General features: G+C 40.3%; 1 protein-coding gene across 1 annotated transcript in view; it reads right to left on the minus strand.

The window, feature by feature from the left end:
* The window catches only part of LOC128520591 (immunoglobulin superfamily member 1-like), a 283,702-nt gene that overhangs the window by 168,737 nt on the left and 87,321 nt on the right, over positions 1–27,644 (minus strand). Inside the window, 2 exon segments of the mRNA XM_053494902.1 lie at positions 18,674–18,973; positions 21,058–21,318. Of these exon segments, the coding sequence (XP_053350877.1) occupies positions 18,674–18,973; positions 21,058–21,318 (561 nt within the window).

Genomic DNA, 27,644 nt, shown 5'->3' on the forward strand with positions numbered 1-27,644 from the left:
GGTGCGACCGAATGATCACACGGAATGTCGCAGTATGACGACTCGGCCCGTGAACAGTTTATGCGTGGCTCTGCCCCTTGCGCGAGCCGCGTCGTTACACACAACATACACCTATCATGAATTGCATTTTATACGAATGTTACATATGAGACGAGCACACAACACATACTTATATAATATATTCACATACAAACACATACTGTATACACATAAAAACATAATATATTCAGGAAATTTGTGAATTACACTCAAAGTAATTATGAAGTCTGATTTAATTGGTACCATTAAACATTTTATTTCTATTTATTCTTTGTTTTGCTGGCGAAATACATTTTAGGCAGAGACGTCTGCTCGGTCTTGTTAAATAGTTTTAAACCCCTCAATTCTGCCAATTCCACCATCCGCGAAACCGGTTTGACCTACATCAAAGGTAAGAAGAGGGATTACAGTAACTGAGCGCGCTGTCGCGTTGTATATACTGTACACACACACACACAAACACACACACATATACATTATATATATATATATATATATATACAGTGGAACCTCGGATTACGAGCATAATTCGTTCCGGAAGTGGGCTCGTATTCCAAAACACTCGTAAACCAAATGTAATTTTCCCATAAGAAATAATGGAAACTTAAATTATTCGTTCTACAGCCCAAAAAAATAATACATAAAAATTATTAATACAAAATATTAGGTAAAAATAAAACAAATTAACCTGCACGTTACCTTTCAAAAAAGTTAAAAATAAATCTCGGCAGATAAGCGTTCCCCTTTTGTGCACGCAGGCGCTGTTTATGTGTGTGCGTGTGTGTGTGTGTGAGGCTAGAGTAAGTGGAGACTCTTGCTTTTAGCCCCTCCTGTCTCACTTTCCTCATCTTACACATTAAAAATTTCTCCTCTCGTTTAAACACACTCACACACACATTAACGGAAAGACTGTTGTTCTCTTCAAAATTATTAAAGCTTCTCCGCTTTTTAGTAGTGCTTGCAAAGCATCACTATTGTTATTTTGCAAACTTATTATTATTATTATTATTTTTATTATTATTCTTCCGTACAAAAGTTCAGCGCGTAACTAGTCCCGCACCGTTTGTCGTGGGAGGTGTCAAATCGTGCGGCTTATATGGGAATGGGGTGCTATGACTTTTCTAAGTTACTGTAATCCCTTTTCTCATCTTTGATGTAGGTATAAAGTTATCAAACCGGTTTCCCTATTGACTTAACATTGAGACCAACTTTGACGGATTGTAGCGCAGAGAGTGAATTTTGTAGAAAAGTCAAATTTACCATATTTGAAGAGGTTTGCCGCCTGTGTAAGAAGATACCATGCACAAGGGTATAAGTTTTACCCCCAGGGCAAGCGAGGTCCCCAAAGTTGCCCTATTTACTTATAATAGGAATTTTGGCGAATAACTCGTCCCGCACCGTTCATCGCAGACCCATGAATGAGGTGTCAAACCGTACAGAATACTCAGGAATAGTTTTCTATGACTTTTCTATTTTTTTTCTATTTCTGAATTACTTGTTTTTGCACCATTATTGAGAAAGGTGACATTTTAAGCTTTCAACTATTAAAGGAAAAGTTTTTTTTCTAAAAAATCAGGACTTTATTATTTTTTTTTATGACCAAAAAAAAAAGAAAAACTCTATATAATTTGAATCCACTGATAGTCCTGCTTAAGAGGGCATCATAGACACATCAGGTATTAGACATAATATTGTTTCTCAGATTTACAAAAGTTCGGTAAATATGAAAAAACACTCCACAATTTATGTTAAGGAGAAGTGGAGAACTGAATGTGAAATAAACTTTACTGATGAAGAGTGGTCCAATATATGGAAATTTCAATGGAAATTAACTAGTTCACTAAATTGAAAAGAATACTGTCGAAAAAACATTATTAGATATTTTAAAACACCAGTACAAACTGCCAAATACAGTAATATTTCTCCAAAATGTTGGTGAAATTGTGTATGTAATGAAGCAAACCATTATCATATATTTTGGGAATGCCTACATATTCAAGAATACTGGAACAAATACAAGAGGCTCTTGAACATATCTTTAGAAGAGACATACCTCTGGAAAAAAAATTGCTGTATTTTGGCTGTATACTATATATCCAGATATAGTAACAGCGGATGATAAATACTTGATGGGTGTGCTTCTGGCAGCAGGAAAGCAATCACACGTAAATGGTTAAACCAAGAGAAACCAACTTTAGATATTTGGATAGATGTGACTATAGAGATTTATACGATGGAAAAGATCACTTTATTGGTCAATTTAAAGAAGAATACATTCCTGGGAAAATGGAGAAAATGGGTTGAATACGTATTAGAAGGAAGGCCTGATTTTGTGGCTGTAAACAATAAATAAAAGATATGTACTATTTTGTATGGATATACCCTGAATGTATATAGTTTTCTTTTTTCTCTTTTTTTTAAACATTCCTTGAAACAATACGAAAAGAAATTGCCCTAGAACTAGAGAAGACTCTAGTCTTCCAGACTACTAGTCTCATCCACAAGAAAATGGAGAAAACATTTTCTCTACGACGGCAGATCATTGTTAACAGCAGCCCACCAGTTAAAAAGTTTCTGCATTTATGGCCTGCACTGTGTATACCATCTGAGGTAAAAAAAAAAAAAATTATAATAAAGTTTTGCTTTATTTGATGTTTCCCTTAACACCAGGGCCGTGCAGAGACGTTTAAAGGGGCGGGTGCTCAAAGTTAAAAAAGATAGAACAGGCTGAATAACAACAACCCACATTCAATCTAATATGGAATTACATCATACTGTATGACTGTCATCAGGTGGGGACACATGCCTTACGAGGAATATTTGTTATATTATTAGTAATAATTTAAAAAAATCTATACACATAAAACACACAAACATGCACATGCAGTGCTTATTAAAATGTTTAAACTGTAGAGATACAATAATTTTACTGCCGTAAAATCAGCATTTTATCTAATTTGAAATATAACCTTATATCATCTGTTACCCAATATATTTTCTTTAAAAACAGTTTTTTTAATATCATAAATATAATAATCCATAATTCTGTGGATATCCATATTAGATCGTTTTTAGTGAAATAAAAGCCCTCCAGAAAAGTATGAAAAAGTCTTGTTTTACTTTAAAACAAAACATGTTCCCTAAAATGGTGGACAGAGCTACAGACCCCCCTGTAACACCCTTACCCAGTTAGCTAGCAGTTAACGACCACCACTACTTGTGCAGTTCATAAAAGGACAGGTAATGTTTGTCGCGCTGTTGGACAAACAGCACGCTCATTTATTTCAATTCATTTGTTGTTATAGACTATAGTGTGCGCTGTTCACCCTATTTACTGTTTTGTTGCAGTCTGCACCTTCCAATTAATTTGCCTGCTTCTCCTCCCTCTCCGCACCACCCAGCCTGCAGAAAATGCGCGTGCACTTTGCGAACTCGTACCCGGCTTGTAACGAGCGCGTTCTGCCCTCAAGGGCGAGCATTGGTTAATTGCAGTCATGTGACTGCAAGACAGATCCTTTTATTTAGCAAAATTGGAATTAATAGTTACATTTTATTGTTGAGGGGCAAAGACAGGGCTCCATACGCACATACACATAAAAAAATAAAAAATAAAGAAAAGTGCACTTGAGGCATCCTGGAGGAAAGGATTTATAGTGATTTATATAACCCACCTGCTCAAGCACCCCCCCCTGCACGTGCCTGCTAAACACATTCTGTTCACTATAAGTAATGTTGCACCTACATGTCTACTAACTCTCAGAGTGTTAGTAGAGTATTAGTAGAATAAGTTGCCTCGTACTTGCAAAGTCGAATGTCTGTTGTGAGACAATAACTTAAGATTTAGCAGATATAAGTATTAGCAGATAGTTTGTTATTGTCAATAGAATTTTCAAAAGGGACCATCAAAAAAGTACAATTTAAATAATGTATACTGTATCTTTTGCTTAATTTATATGATACAGTATGGGTTCATTTTGTAATATTTGCTTTTGTCTGCTGTAGCTGTTTGCAGACTACCAACGAGAACTTGAGAGAGAAATGAGAACTTGCCCCACAAGTTTTATTCAGAACTGGACTGCCAACTACCTCGTTTGATGCCAGTTTTCCGCCAAAAAGCATGCAAGACAGTAGACTGCAAGACTGCAGATGCCCTGGCTAATCTTTTAAAAGTCGACGATGAACAGGTATATACAGTAGTGATTCAAAACATTAAAAATTTAATGGTCATGGTTGGCAAAATATAACTTACATATGTACAGTACATTGTGATTTTCTTAACTTACTTATTTTCTAATTTTTACAGGAAAGCTCTTCCAGTCTTCCTGCATGACAAAGATTTGGGATTTTTTTAAGACCTCCTTGTTCTACTGCAAAGGGTGAGGGGTGCTGTATTAGTTATTTAAAGGTTTGTCACTTTGTAAATTATGACATTTAATATTATTATTTCTAGTGATTCAAGTAATATTGGACCAATAATAATGATCATGTTCTAACGTTCTTTTTTTTTTTTTTAGATTTTTTATTTCAGCTTGATGATTCAGTGGCCCTACTCACCGTCATCCATGACAACACTACTGCTCCGATGCATAACGACCCAATGAATGTTTCAATTACGTATGCTTGCCCAAAGGCAACTTCCGGAGGCCTTTCTTGTCTTGTTTGGATTCCTGTTTCTCTTGAAATACATTATCCTAAAGGACTTGCAAAAACCTTTGAATTTGTGCAAAAAGTTTTGCTTGGCATGGAAGATGGGAAACTGTCTGCTAGCCTGCAAACCTTAAAGTTAATCTTCTTTGTCATTCGGCTGTGCCCTTTCAGGGGTCGCCACAGCGAATCATTTGCCTCCATCTAACCCTATCCTCTGCATCCTCTTCTCTCACACCAACTAACTTCATGTCCTCTCTCACTGCATCCATAAATCTCCTCTTTGGTCTTCCTCTAGACCTCCTGCCTGGCAGTTCCAACCTCAGCATCCTTCTACCGATATACTCACAATCTCTCCTCTGAACATGTCCAAACCACCTCAATCTGGCCTCTCTGACTTTATCTCCAAAACATCTAACGTGGGTTGTCCCTCTGATAAACTCATTCTTGATCCTATCCATCCTTGTCACTCCCAAAGAGAACCTCAACATTTTCAGCTCTGCTACCTCCACCTCTGCCTCCTGTCTTTTCTTCAGCACCACTGTCTCTAAGCCGTAGAGCATTGCTGGTCTCACCACTGTCCTGTACACCTTTCCTTTTATTCTCGCTGATACTCTTTTATCGCACAACACACCTGACACTTTTCTCCACCCATTCCAACCTGCCTGTACCCGCCTCTTCACCTCCTTTGAACACTCTCCGTTGCTCTGGACCGTTGACCCTAAGTACTTAAAATCCAGCACCTTCTTTACCTCTGCTCCCTGTAGCCTCACCGATCCTCCTGGGTCCCTCTCATTTACACACATGTATTCCGTCTTGCTGCGGCTAACCTTCATTCCTCTGCTTTCCAGAGCATACCTCCACCTCTCCAAATTTTCCTCCACCTGTTCCCTGCTCTCGCTACAGAGCACAATGTCATCTGCAAACATCATAGTCCATGGGGACTCCTGTCTTACCTCATCTGTCATCCTGTCCATCACCAGAGCAAACAAAAAGGGGCTTAGAGCCGATCCTTGATGCAGACCCACCTCCACCTTAAACTCTTCTGTCACACCTACAGCACATCTTACCACTGTCTTACAGCTCTCATACATGTCCTGCACCACTCTAACATACGTCTCTGCCACTCCAGACCTTCTCATACAATACCACAGCTCCTCTCTTGGCACCCTGTCATACGCTCTCTCTAAATCTAAAACGACACAATGCAACTCCCTGTTACCTTCTCTGTACTTCTCCGCCAGCATCCTCAAAGCAAATACTGCATCTGATGTACTCTTTCTAGGCATAAAACCATATTGCTGCTCACAAATGCTCACCTCTGCCCTTAACCTAGCTTCTTTCCCACAGCTTCATTGCCTGGCTCATTAGCTTTATACCTCTATAATTGCCACAGCTTTGCACATCTCCCTTGTTCTTAAAAATTGGCACCAATACACTTCTCCTCCATTCCTCTGGAATCCTCTCACTCTCCAAGATCTTGTTAAACAAACTTGTCAGAAACTCTACTGCCACCTCTCCGAAGCACTTTCATACCTCCACAGGGATGTCATCAGGACCAACAGCCTTTCCACTCTTCATCCTCTTCAACGCCCTTCTCACCTCACTTCTACTAATATTTGCTACTTCCTGTTCCACAACAGTCACCTCTTCTACTCTTTGTTCTGTTTTGTTTTTCTCATTCATCAACTCTTTAAAGTACTCCTTCCATCTTCCCATCACCCTCCTGGCATCTGTCAGTACATTTCCATCTCTATCTTTAATCACTCTAACCTGCTGCACATCCTTCCCATCTCTATCACTCTGCCTTGCCAACCTGTACAGATCCACCTCTCCCTCCTTACTGTCTAGCCTAGCATACAAGTCCTCATATGCTCTTTGTTTGGCCTTTGCCACCCCTACCTTCACCTTACTCTGCATCTCCCTGTACTCCTGTCTACTCTCTTCAGTCCTCTCAGTGTCCCACTTCTTCTTAGCTAGCCTCTTTCCCTGTATACACTCCTGGACTTCCAAGTACCCTCCTACCTGTCTCCCTGATCACATTGGCTGTAGTTGTCCAGTCAACTGAAAGCCCCTCCTGACCACCCATAGCCTGTCTCAACTCCTCTCTAAAGACTTCACAACATTCTTCCTTTCTCAGCTTCCACCACTTTGTCCTCTGCTCTGCCTTTGTCCTCTTCGTCTTCCTCACCACCAGGGTTATTTTACACACCACCATTCTGTGTTGTCTGGCTACACTCTCCCCCACCAACACTTTGCAGTCACTGATCTCTTTCAGGTTACAACGTCGACACAAGATGTAGTTGACCTGAGTGCTTCTGCCTCCACTCTTATATGTCACCCTATGTTCCTGCCTCTTCTGGAAGAAAGTATTTACTACTGCCATTTCCATCCTCTTTGCAAAGTCCACCACCATCTGTCCTTCTACATTCCTGTCCTGAAGACCAAACCTGCCCATCACATTTTCATCACCTCTGTTCCCTTCCCCAACATGTCCATTGAAGTCTGCAACAATCACCACTCTTTCACCTCTGGGGATGCTCTGCATCACTTCATCTAACTCACTCCAGAATTTCTCCTTCTCTTTTAACTCACATCCTACCTGTGGGGCATAACCACTAACAACATTGAACATTATCCCTTCAATTTCCAGCTTTAGACTCATCTCCCTATCTGAAACTCTCTTCACCTCTAGAACATTCCTTACAAACTCCTCTTTCAGAATAACTCCTACTCCATTTCTTTTCCTATCCACACCATGGTAAAACAATTTAAACCCTGATCCTAAGCTTCTAGCCTTGCTACCTTTCCACCTGGTCTCCTGGACACACAGTATATCCACCTTCCTTCTCTGCATCATATCAACTAACTCTCTTCCCTTTCCTGTCATGGTCCCAACATTCAAAGTCCCTACTATCACTCCTAAACTCTTGCCTTTCCTCTTCTCTCTCTGCTTTCGAACACGCCTTCCTCCTCTCCTTCTTCGAACTCAAAGAATGAGTTAATGTAGATCTTTATTTTATTTATTTTAAAGGCAAACCTAATATTTTACTTACAGTATGCGGCTCTTGTGTGAAGAAAGATTAGTTAATTGAAACAGAATGTTTTCTTTCTGCATTGTTTATTCCAGTTGGGGATCTGCGTTTGTTTGTTTGTTTGTTTTATGTTTTTTTTTTTTTTATGCTTTACACCCACTTAACAGATGCCAATTTTGATTTTTATTTTTAGGTCAATTAGAACTCTGCAGGGACAGGGTGCTTTTGTTGTTAAAAACAAAAAAAGAGTTCTTATGTTGCATATTATGCTGCTCATGTTTGAGTTAATATAAAAGTGAAGTTGTTTGTTGGGCATTCATTGTTTAAAAATCAATTTCCTAAATGGTATTTCATGTATTGTATTCTTTAAAAAAGTTATAATATAAGTATTCATAAAATTTGTACTTTTAGATGTGACTAATTTTTGACAAAATTACTAATTTGATTTGCCACGACAAAAAAAAGGTAAACTAACTAAAAGTTTCAGGATAATTGCTATTAAATAATATGAGTTAGGCTACTCAGTAATTTAAGTTAAGAACAGCTAATATAAATGAGTACAACAAACGCAAAAACTGATAGTTCTGTTTACTTAAAACTGAAAACATCATTACTTAAAATTTATGAAAATGATTACAAATCTTTTGAGTTATGCCAACTTATTCGTGTTTACAGTGTATAACTAAACTACAGTGGAACCCTCGGATTACGAGCATAATTCGTTCCGGAAGTGGGCTAGTATTTCAAAACACTCGTAAACCAAATTAAATTTTCCCATAAGAAATAATGGAAACTTAAATTATTCGTTCTACAGCCCCAAAAAATAAGTACATAAAAATAATTAATACAAAATATTAAGTAAAAATAAAACAAATTAACCTGCATGTTACCTTTTAAAAAAAGTAAAAAATAAATCCCGGCAGATAAGCGTTTCCCTTTGTGCTCGCGTATGTGTGTGAGGCTAGTGAAGTTAGTGGAGACTCTTGCTTTCAGCCCCTCCTGTCTCCCCCTCCTCATCTTACACATTAAAACTTTCTCCTCTCGTTTAAACACACTCACACACACATTAATGGAAAGACTGTTGTTCTCCTCTAAATTATTAAAGCTTCTTCACTTTTTTTAATGTTGGTCGCAGCGTAACAGCTCGTTAATTCATGCTCGTGTAATGATGAGATGGACAAACCCGTCTATGCCTGTTCTTTTATTTTCTGCATTGTGAGGTTATAGTTAAAACTTTCGGGTGGATCCTGCACTTAAATCCAACAAAAAAAAAACTACTGAAGAATAAAACTCAAGTTCCTAACTTAAATCCTATATCCTAACTTAAATCTCACATTCGCGTTCACACACACCGGACTACATTACCCACAATGCATCTCCCGCACTGGACTACACTTCCGTAAACAGCGGTCATAAATCAACGTCTCTCTCCCGCTACACTGTTTTATCTAAAAAAAAAGCAATAAACATCGCTAAAGACACTCATGTGAGCGCAAACTAACAGAATCACTGCTGTAAAGTAAAACAAACAAATGAATGACCCAGCACCTTACCTCTGAAAAGATTTGCGAAGAGTTTTTTCGGAGAGCACAGTGTGTGTCTCTTGCCTTCATTTCTGTGCGCGCACACACACACACACACACACACAAACACATCGCGATGAGGAAGAAAATAGATTTTTAACCTCTGTATTGAGAATTTCTTTTGCCTTACTCGCGCGCACAAACGTGTTATAAGAAACAGCATACGCACTGTACACAAGCGCTTCCGAACACATAATAAAATATGTTTCACACACACGCACGTAGTCACAGTGTTATAGTGAACAGTACACGCGTGCACAGATGTTGATTATACCAGTAAGAGACGAGCCCTAAGACCCAGTAGGGGAGACGATTCCGCAGCGCGGAGAGAGAAACCATTTGCTCAGTTGTGATCACGTGACGCTCGGCATCAAAACAAGAAGCGCATGCGCGAAACATGATACTCGGTGCTCGTAAACCAAGAAAATGCTCGTTTTTTAAGTTAAATTTTATTAAAAATCTTTGCTCGTCTTGCGAAACACTCGTGAACCGCATTACTCGTAATCCGAGGATTTACTGTAAATATAAATGGGAAGGTCATATTAAGTACTGATGCTTCTTCGTCAAGTGCTGATAATGAAGTTAGTGACTTTAAGTATTTAGGGGTCATTGTAGACTCTAAACTTAAATTTGATGCACATATTAGGAAAATGACAAATTTAAACTGTTTTCATATAATAAGATCATGTACATCTCTCAAAGAAGCTCAAATGTATATACATGGTATGATTCTATCACATATGTTTTACTGTGTGATTGTCTGGGGCCAGGCCTTCAAACAGTTATCAAGCCTGTAATGTCCTTATACAAACAAACTTTAAAAGTAATGGATCAGAAACCAATGAGATGCACATACTGTGAAGGACGGAGATGATTATGAGTGGGGCACTGTTAATTAAATTGTTGTTCCTGCGCAATTTCGTCAAAATATTTTAGCAGTGGCACATGATCATTTGTTGTCGGGTCATCTCGGGGTGACAAAAACAAATAATCAGATTTTGACGGGGATTTTGAAACATTTCTTTTGGCCGGGTTTAACCCTTAGGAGTCTGACTTGCCGCCGGAAAAATTGAATTTTTTTCTGGTAACCGTGAAAAGAGTTTAAAATGCTCCGTCATGTTTGATCATACACATAAGTTTAGTACATCACTTGAATCTGTAAAGGGTCTACTTTTATTCATGTACACTCACAATATCCACAAAACAATGTACTTTTGTAAAATAAAGAAAACAAACGGTGCGCTTTCAGCCGTTTCGGTCTCCGCGAAAATCTTTTTAAAACACGTCAATAAACTGACCTAAAACTCCGCGAATACTGCACAGACAGACATGAGAAATATATCTATAAAAAGCTTAAATGGTCTACTTTTAAATAAAGCAATTTAAATGACAAGTCAATATTTTCATGTTTATGTCAATAGTTTATGTAATCCATGTGAAACCAAGGAGAGGCACAGAATTTCAGTCACACTTCCTTATCTGCTAATGACCCGCAGCAGGACACGCCCACACGCTATTCAAACGGAAATCAGTCACAGGATACTCTACATGAGGCCACGCCCCCCGCGCACCGTCTTAAAAAAATACACACAGACCGTCTTGAAAACACAGATTCAGTGAGTTTTCTGCACGTTTGGAAGATGGCATTTCAGAATGTTCTGGACAGTGAGGAGGAGTTTATCTTTTCCTCAGAAGAAGACTGTGTGATTTCGACGACGAACGGGGGCATTTTGAGGAGAGAACAGATCCAGCAGAGGACATTGAAGCAAGCTGCTGTGATAATGGGTAAGTTATTAAGTCTTAAATAACTCTTATTCTGATAATGTTAAACTAATATTAGTAAATATTTTTTCCTCACTTCAGCTAGCTCTTGTCATCTTATGTGAAACATTGGCTTTCAATGCCATTTATATAGTTTAGTGTAGCATGTAGATAACACTGCTAACATGCTGCCTTATGTAGCAAACATGATATTTCCCGGTGGCTAAGCTAATGTCTTGTGGAGTTTACAGATGTTTATAAATGTTCTAATGTATTTCCCCTTGTTTTGGAAAGCTTTAGATTATGGTTGCTAATATATATTTGGCTCCGTTTCAGTTAGCTTATAACACTGCTATTAATAATGTTATTTAGCACAAACAAGCCAGCTTCCGTTGGCTAAAATACTGCCATATGTAGCTAAGAGATGTTTATGAATATTTCTGTGGTGTAGATGTATATAATCCTTTTTGTTTAGTGTGTATTTAAAAATACCTGCTTAGGTGTAAATGTTTAGAATGTGTTAAATATGTGTGTAAAGCATGTCCAGTGGATGGTGTTTGCTAATGTCTCAGGTGTAAATGTTTGAGATGTACTACATGGTCTATGGTCCATCAACAGAGATTTGTCCAGCCTATTGTCCATCAACAGACACAGAGGGGCACAAAAATGTTTACACACTTTCACAGTTGTTATCTATGGCCTTTTTTTTTTTTTTTAACTCTTATTGAATTATGGCAGCAGTGTGTAGTACTATCTTTCCTCTAAAAATGTCAGGTGTATCACCATCATTGATGCTGTCATGTGACCTACAGAAGACGGGTGTCTTATTTTTCATATTGAAGTATGGATACATTTTTTGGGCCACTCTGTATATATTGTGCATCCATACCTATTAATTGCACATCCATTTACTCTGAACAGTATAGACTAACATTTATTTATTTATTTGTTTTTAGGAATGTGTCTGCATCACCCTTGCCTTCATCAGCACCTCACATCAGGACACGCAAGCACCGTTCAAATGGACCTCTTGTATTTGTGAAGTGGATGGACACACAAGAAGTATCTGTCTGTTCTACCATCTATTCTGCTTATACAGTAGATATGGTGAAGATGAGGGTGAAATTACAAGGTACATCGACTACAAAGACATTTCCATGTCCTGCACCTGTGACTGCGTACAACCAGCACATGAAGGGCGTTGATCTCTCTGATCAGCTATTACAGTACTACACTGCACAGCACAAAACAATGAAGTGGTACAGAAAGATTTTGCTACACTTCTTGGACATTGCTGCCACCAGTTCTTACCCTGCATGTATGTTTTTGGACTGTTTTACCCTGAATGTTTGTCTTTTTTTAGTTTTTATTTTGTACTGTTCCTGTTGCAGTTTTACCCTGCATGAATGTTTTTGCACATTCTACACTGTTTTTGGTTTGCACCATTTTACCCTGAATGTTGTTTGCATTTTTTATATTTTTGCATTTATTTTGAACTCTTCCTGGAATTTTTGCAAGTGAATCTTAAGTTATTCTAAATAAAACACAAACAAACAAATATGTTTCTGTCCCCAAATTATTTCCTCGTAACACTTTCCTCTGTCCTCTACCTGACTGAAAGGGGTAATTATACAGCTCATTATGCATCAGGGGTGAATATCAGCATTATTCATAATCATTCACACCTCCTCGCATACAGCCTTTCTAAACAAAACGTGTTTTAGAAAATTTAAATGAATGTATGGTTTTCTGAATGAGCGAGATCATTGTCACATCATTTTGAAGTAAAACCTCTACACTACAAGATCCAGGTCACAAAGGTCTTGTACACAAATGTCATGAATGTGTTTTGTGGTCTTATTTCAGTGACTTATTTTTTTTTGTTGTTTTCAAAAACCATGCATAACTGTTTTTTTCTTCAATATACAAACTTGTACATACATGCTGCTCATATATTATTGTTGCCCAGTTTGTGCTGAATAAAATTTTATCAGACTTTAGACATTTTTATGTTTATAAGTAACTGAAAAATACACAAATGTCATGACATGTCAGAATCTCTTCAGGGCTCCAAAACACCCTCAGACTCTTAAAGGTTAAAATCTGATGTTTCCCGTTATTGTAAAACATGTCATACATGCCAGATGGCTGGTAAGCCAAATCAGGCGATTTCACCAGTGCCACTATATCCAATTCCAGCAGTTGGTGAGCCATTTGAGCGGTTTATTGTGGATTGTGTGGGTCCACTTCCACGGACGAAAACTGGTAATTAGTATCTCTTAACAATTATGTGTGTAACAACGAGGTTTCCTGAAGCGATACCTTTGCGAAAAATTATGGCTGCTACTGTTACAAAAGCTTGCCAAAAATAGTTCAGTCAGATCAGGGATCTAATTTTATGTCTAAGATTTTTTGTAAAATGTTGCAAGAGTTGGGAATTTCACACGTTGTTTTTAGTGCCTACCACCCGGAATTACAAGGGGCTTTGGAACGCTGGTAAAGACATTGAAATCTAGGGCCTCTGAGTGGCACAGTGGTAAAGTGCTCGCTGGTTCGATCCCCGGGTGATGCTGTTACCTCACACAGCCGAAGGGCTAGAGAGAGCTGATTGGCCGAGCTCTCTTAGAGGGGAGGGATGAGAGGTACTTTGTGCTCCCACATTAATCACTCATTCACAAACGCTCTACAGCCAATCAGGGGCATCTGAGCTCGCGCACGCGGAAGGAGCAGCTAGTGCTTTCCTCCAAGTGTGTTACTCCGCCCCTAACGAGCAAGTGAGCAAGCAGTTCGAAAAGATGCGGTCGGCTGACGTCACGCGGTTCGGAGGAAACATGTGATAGTCTTCGGCCCTCCCGGCTGAATGGTAGTAGTAGCCTTAATGTGGGAGCCCCCTAGTGACGGGAAGGAATTGGCCACGACTAAATTAGGAAGAAAATCAGGGAAATGTTTTTTTTTTTTAAAACTATGCTACACAAATACTGCTTTGAAACCATGCACGATTGGGATGAGGGAGTTCCATTGGTTTTGTTTGACAAGAATCATTGGGGTTTAGTCGCGCTAAGCTTGTCTTTGGCCATAATGTACGGGGACCTCTTAAGGTTCTTAAAGATCAGTTCATTGCAGTGGGGCAAAAACCAAAGAAAAATATCTTGGACTTCGTCTCACAATGTCGAGAATGTTTACACAAAGCCTGTGCTGTTGCCAAGGATAGCCTTTCTCTTAATAACTCTGAGATTTTAAACTCCTTGTCAGCTTATCTGTTCATCAGACATAATTGGATTGATTTATAATTATTCTAAGCTTTTTAATGATGTTCCTTCATGTACATCTGTTCTTCAGCACGACATTGGAGTTCTCCTTGCATGTTGGTGCCAAAGCAAGATGGTTCTGCACTGATTTTAGAAGAGTGAATGCTGACACTGTAGCAGATTTTTTCCCTTTGCCAAGAGTTGAGGATTGTGTTGACATTTTGGGAACTGCTCGCTATATCACAGAGCTAGACCTTCTAAAGAATATTGGCAAGTTTAGTTAACATCGCGTGTCTCAGAGATTGCTGCTTTTGTTACACCCGATCATTTTGCGCAATATACGCGGATGGCGTTTGGGTTGCGAAACGCGCCAGCTACATACAAGTTTAATGGAGTTAGTGCTGAGAGACGTAAGGCACTGTAATGTATATCTGGATGATGTTGTGGTCTACAATGGCACTTGGATTGAGCACATGTCAACGCTTCGTGTGGTCTTTGATAGACTTTTGAGTGCTTCTCTTACACCCAATTTCAAGAAGTGTGAATTTGCAAAATCGTGACCTATTTGAAAAGCAAGTTGGTTAAGGCAAAGTGCAACCAGTTGAGGCTAAAGTGACTGCAATCTTGTCTGCAAGCTGTTAACATGCTTTTGTGTGTGCCAAGTCTTTGCTTTGCAGTGACCCAGTACTGTTGGCTCCTGATTTGTCACGCTGATTTAAGTTGGAGGTTGACGCGAGTGCTGTTCTCTTGCAGGTTGGTCCTGATGGTTTTGCTTACCCTGTGTCTTACTTTTCAGCCAAGTTCAGTAAAAGTCAACAAAATTATTCTACAATTGAAAAGGAAACCCTTGCTATGCTTTTAGCATTACAACATTTTGATGTATATTTGGGATCTACAGCTGAACCAGAGTTGGTTTTCACTTCTTCACACATGTACAATCATAACCAACGTTTAATGCATTGGGCATTAATGGCCCAGAAATATAATCTAGAAATACAGCATAGGAAGGGGGCAGATAACATTGTTGCTAATGTTCTCTCTCGGGTTGAGATTTGAGGTTTGGAGGTCTTTGAAGTTGTGTTGAGGAAAAAAAGAAAAAGTATATATATCCAACAGAAGGCCGTAACAAAGTGTATAAAAGTGTATAAAAGTTTCCACAAAGCTGAAACAATGGCTAAAACAGCAACAGCAATGTGAGCATTGAGCAGCTTGGGTTGGATTGCTGGATTCACACTGGTAAAGTTTGTGCTTTCTAACTGTTTCCTGGATGTCATACAATTTGTATTTGTGACTTGGTATGGAGTTGTACATGTCCATGATTGTGTCAATGTTTATTTTGTTTTTTTGAGCCTTACGCTATACAGTATGCCCCATGTACTGTACGTGGCATCGGTTGCCTGTGCACAGCAATGCTTAGTGTGCAGCTCCTAATTAAATAACAAATAAATACAAAACAAAAATTTTATATGTAAATTTAGGATTGTCCAGGTTAGGTTCAATTGAACAATGATGATAAAATTCAATGTGTAAAGTATGATCCACGCCCCCTTTTTTACATGTACTAGTGGAAACTCTGCACTACCGCTGTGGATGCAGTAAAGTGAGAGTCTCTATAGGTAAACTGGTGTGTGTGTGTGTGTGTGTGTGTGTGTGTGTGTGTGTGTGTGTGTGTGTGAGTGAAAGTCATCCTACACAGCAGCCCCTTTCTCCCCTTCCTCCTCCTCTCCTCTCTCTGGTCTCAATCACTACAGCCACGATTATTTTCAAAGATAAAATGCACGTTAATTTGTTTTATTTTTTTGTATTTTGTAATAATTATTATTATTTTTATATTTACAAGTAAGTGAATACTTAAGCATTGATTTAAGACAATGTTGTGCTCATCACCCAGCCAGTGGGGGAGCAGTGGAGAGATACAGAGATAATGGCACACTACAACAAATTGATAAAGTGTTGTTGTTTGGCAGGTCCACAGACACAGGACCTTCAGGATCCTCAAGACAACTTATGGACAAATGTAAGGATGACTTGTCGGCTTATTGTGCGAACCAGTCCTCTGTTTTGTCTGTAGTCCATAAACAGGTAAAAGACGCTCTTCCTGAGCTCACACAGGCCGTCCTGCACGACCTAAAACCAGGAGACTGGATCATGTTGAAAGAATTCAGGAGGAAAAGCTAGAGAGGTAAAAGGTGGCTGGGTCCATTCCAGATCTTGCTGATAATGCAGACCGCCATGAAGGTCACCGAAAGAGGCACATGGATACATACCAGCCATTGCATAAGAGTACCTGAACCTAAACAGAGCCTGACAACAAGGGGCGACTAGAAGGAAGAGCATCGCCTTGAAACACTGAGTCGACAAACAGTGCAGTTAGAGGAAAAACAGAAACATAGAGCACACAGTATTTCAAACCCCCGATCGAAGCGTTCATCTGTGTCCTTGTGCTGCATGGGTGTTGCATCATGCCGTGCTCCAGGGGATTAACCACCAGATGGATTGAAATGGCCCTGACCGAAAAGATGCAGTGTCAGCTAGTGAAATCACACGATGAAGAGACAATCTCCATGCGAGAATGGGTACCACCGTTCAGCTTTCAACAGCTACAGACTAAAATCCACACCTGGACATAGATGACAAAAATCCAAGTGTTTACCACTCACCAAGAACAGCAATCATCTTCAGTGAGAAATTTGTTAAAGTAACCGAACTCAAACTGCAGCAGAGGAACACAGGACAATGTGCCGTCATGGAGGGAAACGGAAGACTCTTGTATTACTTAGTGATTAAACAACATAGCAAAGACAAGCCTATGTATAAATCCTTAAAACACAGTTTGATTGATATGAAAAAACACTCCTGTCGAAACAATGTGAAAAATGTGAGCACGCCTAAAATATGTTGTGGATTAGACTAACTTAAGTGGTATCATGTAGAATGAATATCTAGGCAGGTGATAAAAGGCACAGGGATAAAAATCATAATTAATGTATGAGAGTGAGCTCGTTCTGGCTGAATCAATAGCTTAACATTTGTATTTCCCAATGCAGTAATGTAAAGGAGTCTATTCCTTACAGAACAAACACAGTATATCCACTTTGTACTTTTGATTGATGTCTATTCTTCAATATATATATATATATATATATATATATATATATATATATATATATATATATATATATACGTGTATGTCAAATTCAGTAATACTCTGGCTTGGAAAAATCTGGTTAAAATTTTATATTATGTTGTCTTGAAGACAAAAGTAGGGAAATGTAATGAAAATTTAAAAAACCTTGATACAACCTTAAACTTAAGTTGTTTTTAATGAAGATGATTATTTACTGAAACTTTAAAGACACATAGAACAAAAAGCACATTTGTATGTAACCACTGAGTGCCAAGGCACAAGGACACACAGCAGCCCTATTGAATATCTTACTAGGGTATTCTAGTGTAACAAAGTCCTGCACAGTAATAAACCTTTTTGCCTTTGCATATCCAGATCATCTCTAGTCTTGTTCTGAGACTCTTTACTGAATTTCGACCACCTTGCACATAGGAAAGGTGTCCTTTGCCCTTCTAAGCCACCATACTACTTCGCAAGCCAACTTACTACTGTTTAGATCACACTGACTGGCACATGTTCAGGGAGACTGTAACTGATGGTGATTTCACTAACTTGGAGGAGAACATGACATCAGTGACATCACTGTCTCCAAGATCATCACCACATGATGCAACCAGAAGATGTGGATGACTGCAGAGGTGCGAGAGCTATTAAGAACCCAAGACTCATTAGAGCAGGTGATAAAGCAGCAGAAAATCTAATCACCCTCCTCACATCCTGAGCATTTTTTACAGAGAGACGAGAATCCTGAGCAGCTGTATAGTGAGGACAGCTGAGATCATCTCACCAACACACACACTTACTCACACACACACACACACACACACACACACACACACACACACACACACACACAAACAGAGCTGTTCATAACTCATAAACACTGACTCTCTAATCTCTCTGTCACAAATCAGGTTTAAACTGAAAGAAAAAACAGCATTGCTAACTTGCACAGACCATTAAACAGCCTCTCAGCAGCTTATTAAAAGAGTTTTACAGGTATTTGTGACATTTTCCACTAAATCTAAACTAGTGTTGTTCCACTTGATCTCCAGCTCAGCTCACACCGGCCCTGCTCAGCTGTGCTCACACTGTCTCTCTTTAACTTTAATACAATCATCTACAGGAAACACTTCTCTGTGTCTAACTGTATAAATGTTACTGTATTGTGATGCTGATCACATGGTGTTTATATGTTCAGTGTTGTACAGAATCACATGAAAGTTTCTTACTCACCAGTAACCTTTACCCAGAGTGCATCACTGTAGTGTGTGTAGTAGACTGGGTTTCCTCTTCCAGCTCTGCACCTGTACTGACCTCCATCAGAGACACTAACTGATCTGATGTAGTGATGGGAGTAGGAGTAGGAGTAGTAGTAGTACTGTGCTGCAGTCTCAGTCTCAGTGCTCTGTGTGGGTGTGATCCAGTAAAACTTCCATCCAGCAGACTGCACATTCAGTGTACAGGTCAGAGTCACTGAGTTTCCTGACAGGACGTCTCCTTTAGGACTTGATGTGATCACAGCTTTGGGTTTTTCTGTTAGAGATTAAATACAGTATCAGAATGTGAAGTAGTCTTTACTACACAAATCACCTCTACAGTAAAACACTATTACTCTCTCAGTGACGACACTAAACACATCAGGACTAATGTCACATTGTTTATGAATGTTTAAGTTATTTAAATAATGTGAATGAAAATCTATAAAGATATTAAATGTAAAGCATCAATAATATTAAAGTGAGAGTCAGACAATAACTGCTATGTGATGATGTAACTCTCTAATCTCTCTATATCAATTTATCTTAATGTGTGTATGAAGTGAAAATTATTTTATAAATTATAGAACACAAAATGCAAATCTTTACTAAAAGACATATTGGGAAACTTTAAAAATAATATTTTTTTTTAAACTTGTTTTGTCTAAAAGTGAATAAATCAGTGTAGTGTCGCCACCTTACAGACAAACACATAAATAAATGTACATAATGAGGACACGTAACAGAGCGTCACACACACAAGAGAAACTATACACACAATTGTGGGACACACACACACACACACACACACACACACACACACAGATGTGTCTTGACCTTCTGGGCCACCGTACGTCTCCTATACAATCTGTATTTAACACGATGTCGTCATAATGAAATTCCTGATTAAACTGAGGTGTAAAGCTCTCTGTGTTTACTGATAGTTTTCCTTTACACATGATGATTATAAACATTGCGTTAAATCTACACATCTGTGTTCATATATAAAATAAAACTCTATCCAGTGATCAAGATCTCGTCTTCTTATACTGAGAAATCATGGTGAAGATCTTGACATAATCATCTATCTAACAATAATGTCTGTAACAATTAAATATCTGATTAAAGATTAAATAGTCTGATCATGTGCTGCAGAAAATGTAATAAAATCAGTATCATTGAATAAAATGATTTGTGAATCCTCTGTTTATTCTGTTTCTTCATCACAGGTAAATTTCTCATCACTACCTGACCTCAACACTTACACATTTACCAGGCTGTATTTTTACTTAATTGTTTTTTTCACTAGAGGTGTGTAGATCAGCATGTGTGTGTTAAATGAGCACAGGTGTGTGTTCTGACAGTCTGTGATTCAAACACACACTCAATTACATGTAAACACATCACAGGGTTTCATTTAGACCTAAATTCAACCTTTTTTAAACATACTAGTAAACAATAATAATTTAGTTTAAACACAAAAGAGATAAAATGAGAATAATTCCAGTTTAAAATGATGTTTTAAATAAAATTCAGTAGGTCACTCTTTAAAAAACTGATGTTGAAAGTCTGACATGTTGAACAGATGAACGCTGCTCATGACTTGAGTGACATCAGGAAAGAAAAGTTGGTTTAAGTCTCAGTGAACGTGGCAGAGAAAACTGGAATCAATCAAAGTCAGACACCAAAGTCCCTGTAGTCCACATGTAGCTGTGACATCATCAGGTCTAAATCTCCTGATCTACTGAACACAGGGCAGGAAACATCTAACGCTTTTCACCTGTGACTCTTTATTAACTTTATTTATTGAGGACTTTTTGTGTTGACAGGAGAGAAAAAAGTGAGAGGGCACAGAGCAGAGAAAATGTGTGTGTGTGTGTGTGTGTGTGTGTGTGTGTGTGTGTGTGTGTGTGTGTGTGTGTCAGAGTTACTGTTGATTGTAAATGTTACAGTGATGTAAGTTATTCTGTACACAGTTTATATGCAGTATAATGTGTTTTCTCCATCATGAAATTTCTTTAAAAAATTATAAACCTGACAGTAAAATCCTCCTGACTGATAGATGATGAGAAATTGGTTCTTGTTGATATCATTTATTTCCTAACAATTCTAATAAAAACTAAGGAGAAAAGTCTCACGCTGATGAGAACCGAAAATATCTTGTAGTGATTCTTTACAACTCAAATGACTAGTAAAAAAAACAAACAGGACAAACATTGTAATTAAACTTTGTTTCTTCTACCACATAATCTGAAACTAAATATAAAACTAGTGAAAAGGTTTACATTAACAAGTAATAACACACACACACACACTCTCTCTCTCACACACACACACACACACACACACACACACACTGACCTGATACAGAGAGTGTAACAGGATCACTGATCTCTGAGAGCTGAGAGTCTCTTCTCCTCCCTCTGCAGGTGTATTTAACACTGGAGTAATAACCTGTAAACTCCTGTGCTGTGCTGTATGGGGAGATTGTGTGACCGTCTCTATACCACTCATATGTCCACTCAGTGTCTCCTCCTGTCTGGATGTTACACCTGAAAGTCACTGTCTCTCCTCTGTACACCTGTGTATCAGGCTTTATAATCACCACAGGTTTAGGACTCACTGTACACACACACACACACACACACACAAACAAAAATGTAAAAAAAATTATCAATCATGAAATAATGTACATAAACATTTAGAGTGTAGATACAGTAAATCTGTTCACATGTAAATGATTAAACTCTGTCACACAACAATCACTACTGATAAAGTAAATGTAGATCACAATTTTAAATACAGACTCGACACTAAATAATCATCTTACTGTACTGACAATTCTCATCTTCTACACTATCTGTGTCTAAACTACTGTGTGTTTGCTCTCGTACACTAATTTAATCAGTAAATCAGTCTTTCTCTGATAATTAACCCGACCCTGTTGCTATTAAACTGATTATTGTAACAGATTGATGTGCAGTTGTTGATTATGGTACAATGAATCCCATTTAATTTCACTGAAAAAAACAAAACAAAAGCATCAATTAACTGCAAACATGTCATTATAAAACTAAAACTGTTTTTCTTTAAATAAAGAAACTTTATATATATATTTTGTAATGTTGATATTGTTTCTCTTTTTCAGTACAGTACAGTGGCTTCGAAATCATTTAACTGAGTATTTTTTAAATAATTTATTCAGTAAAACTTAGAAACATATTTTTCATAAAGACATTGCAGTGTCTCTGTGTGCAGCTGGAGGACGAGAGCGTCTCAGCAGTGTCTCTGTCTCTAGAGAGAATACAGTGTAGAGACACACCTGTGACACGACTTACTGAGTCACTGCCATAGTGGATGTGTTTAGTGCTGCGTCAGAGTATGAACGAGGAGTGTGTGTGTCTGTGTGTGTGTGTGTGTGTGTGTGTGTAAGTCGTACGCTTACTGTTACAGCACTAAATGATGATGTCACAGTGTATACACAGTGTTAAAGACTGAGCACTACAAGAGGAGCTAAGCTAAGGAGGAGCTACTGTACTTGACCATATAACACACACCCACATGGACTGGTTAACGTTGCCGGAGATTTCAACCATGCAGATCTCAGATCAGTGTTTCCTAAACTCCATCATCATGTGGACTTTGCAGTTAGAGGAGAAAACACACTAGATCTTGTTCACACAAACATTCCCGGCGTGTACCAGACAAAGCCCCGCCCTCAACTCCACTACACACACCACATCTCTGTTATGTTAATTCCAGCACACACACCTCTAGTCAGGTTCTCTAAACTTCCCAGCAGGAGCGTCTCTGTACATCAGGACTGTTTAGATCACACTGACTGGCACATGTTTAGGGAGACTGTAACTAACGGTGATTCACTAACTTGGAGGAGAACATGACATCAGTGACATCACTGTCTCCAAGACCATCACCACATGAACACACCTCACACACACACACCTCACACACTCTTTACCCTTCTGCCATCTGAAAAATGATGATCAAGCACTCTGGAGCACATGACCAGTTTAATATAAACTATCAGACTTCTCAACATCAAGGGAATGGACACACACACACACACACACACACACACACACACACCTAACTGGATACTACTCCATATTAGTCTCTTTGTGTTGTTGTTCTTTCGGCTGCTCCCGGGAAGGGGTCGCCACAGAGGAATATCCAGTCCGCACTACAACTTGGCACAGGTTTTACACTGGATGCCCTTCCTGACGCAACCCCCCCTATTTTATCCGGGCTTGGGACCGGCACTGCATCCAGTGGCTGGGGTTTGGGCACTGGCTGGGAATCGAACCTGGGCCTTTCGCATGGCAGGCGAAACACCTACCACTGATTGTGTATTTTTCCACATTTAAATGATTGAGATCAAACAAATTTTAATATTACACACAGATAGCCCGAGTAAATACAAAATGCATTTAGTTAATCACAGTTTATTCATCATTTAGCAAGAGGGGCAATTACTTTTTCCCATATGGCCAGGTAGGATTAAAATAAAATCATCAGTTTAAAACCGCTGTTTGGATTTATTTAGATTATCGTTGTGTAATATAGAAATTTGCTAGATGAGATCTCTATCATTAAAGTTTTAAGTGTAACAACTATGGGGAAAAATTCATGGAACTCTACATATAAAACAGAAAGAGAAAAAAATATATATGAGGGGCGTTCAAGTTAAACTGGGTGAAAACTTGTGGTTATTTCTCGAGGATGAACGCATAATTGAAATTCAAATTTTATTTGTCACATACACAGTCATACACAGTACGATATGCAGTGAAATGCTTAGGCAACTGCTCTTAAAATAAAGACTAACTTGAGAATTAAAATATAAAGTAAATAAAACTAGAAAAGAATAAAATAAAATATAAAAACTAAAGTTAAAAAAATAAAAAAATAATAAAATAAAATAAAATAAATAAATAACTGTACAACAAAATACACAATATAGAAAACATTTGAAGAACGTATAATAAAATATAAAACAATAAGAGCAGCTGAACGGGCAGGTATATTTATGTAATTTTTGTATGGAATATGCAATTCACATATTTAAAGTGACTAGTGCTGTCATGATTATGGTGGGAAGGAACGCAAACGCAGGGCTGGAAATAATTGAGAATATTTATTATTATTCAGAAACCCAAAAAAAACACAGAACAAAAACAAAACCAAAGATAACAAAACTAAATGGGGACAAGCTTCCCCAGGCCGGGTCTGCAGGCGGGAAATTATGAAGAGTACTTAGGTCACACCAAACGACTGGATTTACAGCCTTGCGAGGAACTCAGCGCTGCCTCAGGGTCAGCCTTGAACTTGAACTTTTCCGTGAGCGAAACAAAAAGGTCTTCCGCCTGCAGACTCCCTCAGTCCTGGGTTAAGACAAAAACACACAATGATCAGACACATGGGGGAACACAAAGCATGGTGAAAACAGTGAACAGACGAGGGGCTACGGGTTCGGCTGGAATAAATAGGGACACACACGGGGTAGACACAGGTGCAGGTAATCTAGGAATTAGGGAGGACATGTTACACACGCAGACACACTAGGGGGAGACAAAGCGACGGCTCAGTAGACGGGTGAGCCAGATCTTACTCCCCAGGACTGAGGTGGCTCAGATGTGACATTACCCCCCCTCCCAGGACCGGCTGCCCGGGAGAGGTACGGGCGCGCTCTCTGCGTGACCGGAGGGAGTCGGGATCCACCGACCCGCGGGATTTGCTGGCGGGGGGGTCGGCCCGGAGGTCGGGGTGCTGGGCGATCCGGCCGTGTCAGGTGGAATTCTGTAATGAGCTCTCTGCTTAGCACATCACGGGCCGGGACCCAGCTGCGCTCCTCCGGTCCGTACCCCTCCCAATCTACCAAGTATTGCAGAACACCTCCTCTCCTCCGGGAGTCTAGAAGTTTTTTGACCCTAAACGCAGGGGCGCCCGCTATTTCCACAGCCCCGGGGAGCGAAGGCTCTGCGACGCCTCCGTCCAAGGGCCCTCGTACTACTGGCCTGAGAAGGGACACATGAAAGACAGGGTTAATACGCATATGTGCAGGTAGCTGTAACTTAAAGGAGACGGGGTTAATGCATGTAACAATGGGAAAGGGGCCGATGTATTTAGGGGAGAGTTTGCGGCATGGGAGGTTAAGGGAAAGGTCCTTTGTCGAGAGCCACACTCGATCTCCTACCTGGAGCGGAGGACTTTCCCTTCTCCGTCTATCGGCGAATTTTTTAAAACGGCGAACTGCTTGGGAGATCTTTGTGTGCGCATCCTCCCATACTTTTTCCGCTTTCTTAAACCACTGATCCACCACGGGGATATCGGTGGGAGTGGCATCCCATGGACAAAGCGGTGGTTGGTGCCCCAGTATACATTGAAACGGCGTTAAGCCGGTCGAGGAGTGTTTCAGTGAGTTTTGCGCATATTCCGCCCAGAATAAGCAGTCTGCCCACTCATGTTGTCGACTACTACAATATGCCCGGAGGTACCTCCCGAGATCCTGAACAGTCCGCTCTGCCTGCCCATTAGATTCGGGGTGATAACCCGACGTTAGGCTAACTGTGGTCCCCAACTTCTGGAAGAAAGCTTTCCAGACCCTCGCGATGAATTGGGGACCACGATCTGAAACAATGTCCTCCGGAATACCGTAGTAGCGAAACACCGAATCGAATAGGGTTTCTGCCACCTGGAGGGCGGTTGGAAGTGAGCCAAATGGGAGGAATCTGCATCCCTTAGAGAAGCGATCTACCACGACTAATATTGTAGTGTACCCTTTTGACACCGGCAGATCCGTTACAAAATCCACGGCTACGTGGGACCATGGTCTGTTCGGTGTGGGCAGGGGCATTAATTTTCCAACTGGCAAGCATCGAGGGGTTTTGGTTGTTGCGCAAACTGCACAAGACGAAACTACTGTTTTCACGGTTTCCCGCATGTTTGGCCACCAGAACTTTGGTTCCAGGAGATGGTAGGTTCTCAAAACGCCGGGGTGTCCTGAAGATAGGTTGGAGTGTGCCTCTATCGTCACTCGTTCCCGAAGTGATTCCGGGACGTAGGTTCGGCCCGGTGGACACCCCTGCGGCACGGGTTGGGACCGTGTCGCCTGGGTGATCTCCGAGTCGATATCCCACATCACCGGAGCCACGACAAGTGACGGAGGCAGTATGGTTTCAGGATCCGAATTCGGATCCGGCGTCGGAAAACAGCGGGATAGCGCATCCGCCTTTATATTCTTTGAACCGGGACGGTACGTGATGGTAAAATGGAAGCGCGTGAAAAACAGCGCCCATCGGGCTTGACGAGAGTTAAGTCTCTTTGCTTGTTGGAGGTACTCTAGATTCCTGTGATCTGTTAGTACCACAAATGGATATTTGGCCCCCTCCAACCAATGCCTCCACTCCTCTAACGCCGCTTTGACTGCTAGCAGTTCGCGATTCCCGATATCATAGTTGCGCTCGGCAGGTGTCAATTTCCGTGAAAAAAAAGCACAGGGGTAGAGCTTTTCTGGGTGGCCGTGGCGCTGTGACAGCACTGCTCCCACCCCCACCTCCGACGCATCGACCTCGACTAAAAAGGGCTTCTCTGGGTTAGGCAGTTTTAGAATAGGCGCAGAGGTGAAAGCGTGTTTTAGGCGCTGGAAAGCCGTACGTGCTTCCAGCGAAAACGCGCGTAGCCATTGTGGTTTCCCTTTTAACAAACCGGTGAGCGGTGCTGCCATTGTGCTGAAGCCCCTAATGAAGCGCCTATAGAAATTAGCAAACCCAAGAAAGCTCTGTAGCGCCTTTACTGTCTTGGGTTCCGGCCATTCTTGCACCGCCGTTACCTTGGTCGCATCCATTTCGACCCCCTGTGGTCCTATGTGATAGCCGAGGAATGCGATCTCACTCTTGTGGAATTCACATTTTTCTGCTTTCACATAGAGCCCATGTTCCCTTAGTAGATGAAGGACGGCGGTTACATGACGGACGTGTTCGACATATGACCGCGAGTATATTAGGATATCATCTAAATACACTATGACAAAACGGTTCAACATATGTCGAAACACGTCATTCATGAACCCCTGAAACACCGCAGGTGCATTTACCAGTCCATAAGCCATCACGTTATATTGGTAATGACCTGATGTCGTGCTAAATGCAGTCTTCCATTCATCTCCCTTGCGAACACGAACGAGGTTATAGGCGCTGCGGAGGTCGAGTTTGGAAAATATGGACGCGCCGCGGAGCTGGTCGATAGCGGCCGGTACCAAGGGCAGGGGGTGCTTATATTTTACTGTAATTGCATTGAGCCCTCGATAATCAATACATGGACAAGGACCCCCGCCTTTTTTTTCAATAAAAAAGAAACCTGCCGATGCAGGTGACGTGGACCTGCTGATGAGCCCCTGACTGAGAGCCTCAGTCACGTATTCCTCCATGGCCCGTGTTTCCGCCACGGACAATGGATAAATGCGCGGGCAAGGCGGTGTTTTCCCCGGCAAGAGATCAATCGCGCAGTCCCACGGACGGTGAGGGGGAAATCGTGCGGCTGCCCTAACACTAAATACTTCTTTAAACGAAGTGTACTCAGATGGCACTGTGGTCGATACCTGGGCGGTCGGACTTTCAATAGTGGTGGTTTGGACCGTTAACGTGGACGGTGTACAGAATTTAGCGCATCTTGGGGACCAGGAAATGATGCGTGAGCCTGCCCAATCGATATTGGGATTGTGAGAACTGAGCCATGGTAAACCCAGTACGACGGCTTGATCTAGCTGAGGAATCACAAAGAATTTTAATTCCTCTGCATGACCGGGAAATTTTAACCGGAGGGGCACGGAAAGATGTTCAACAGGCGAATATACTAAGGTTTTGCCATCTAGAGCTTTAATTGTGATCGGGTGCGGAAGCTTCGACACTGGAGCTTGCAGCGAGGAAAGG

This window comes from Clarias gariepinus, chromosome 1, assembly GCF_024256425.1.
Source record: "Clarias gariepinus isolate MV-2021 ecotype Netherlands chromosome 1, CGAR_prim_01v2, whole genome shotgun sequence".
Lineage (NCBI taxonomy): Eukaryota > Metazoa > Chordata > Actinopteri > Siluriformes > Clariidae > Clarias > Clarias gariepinus.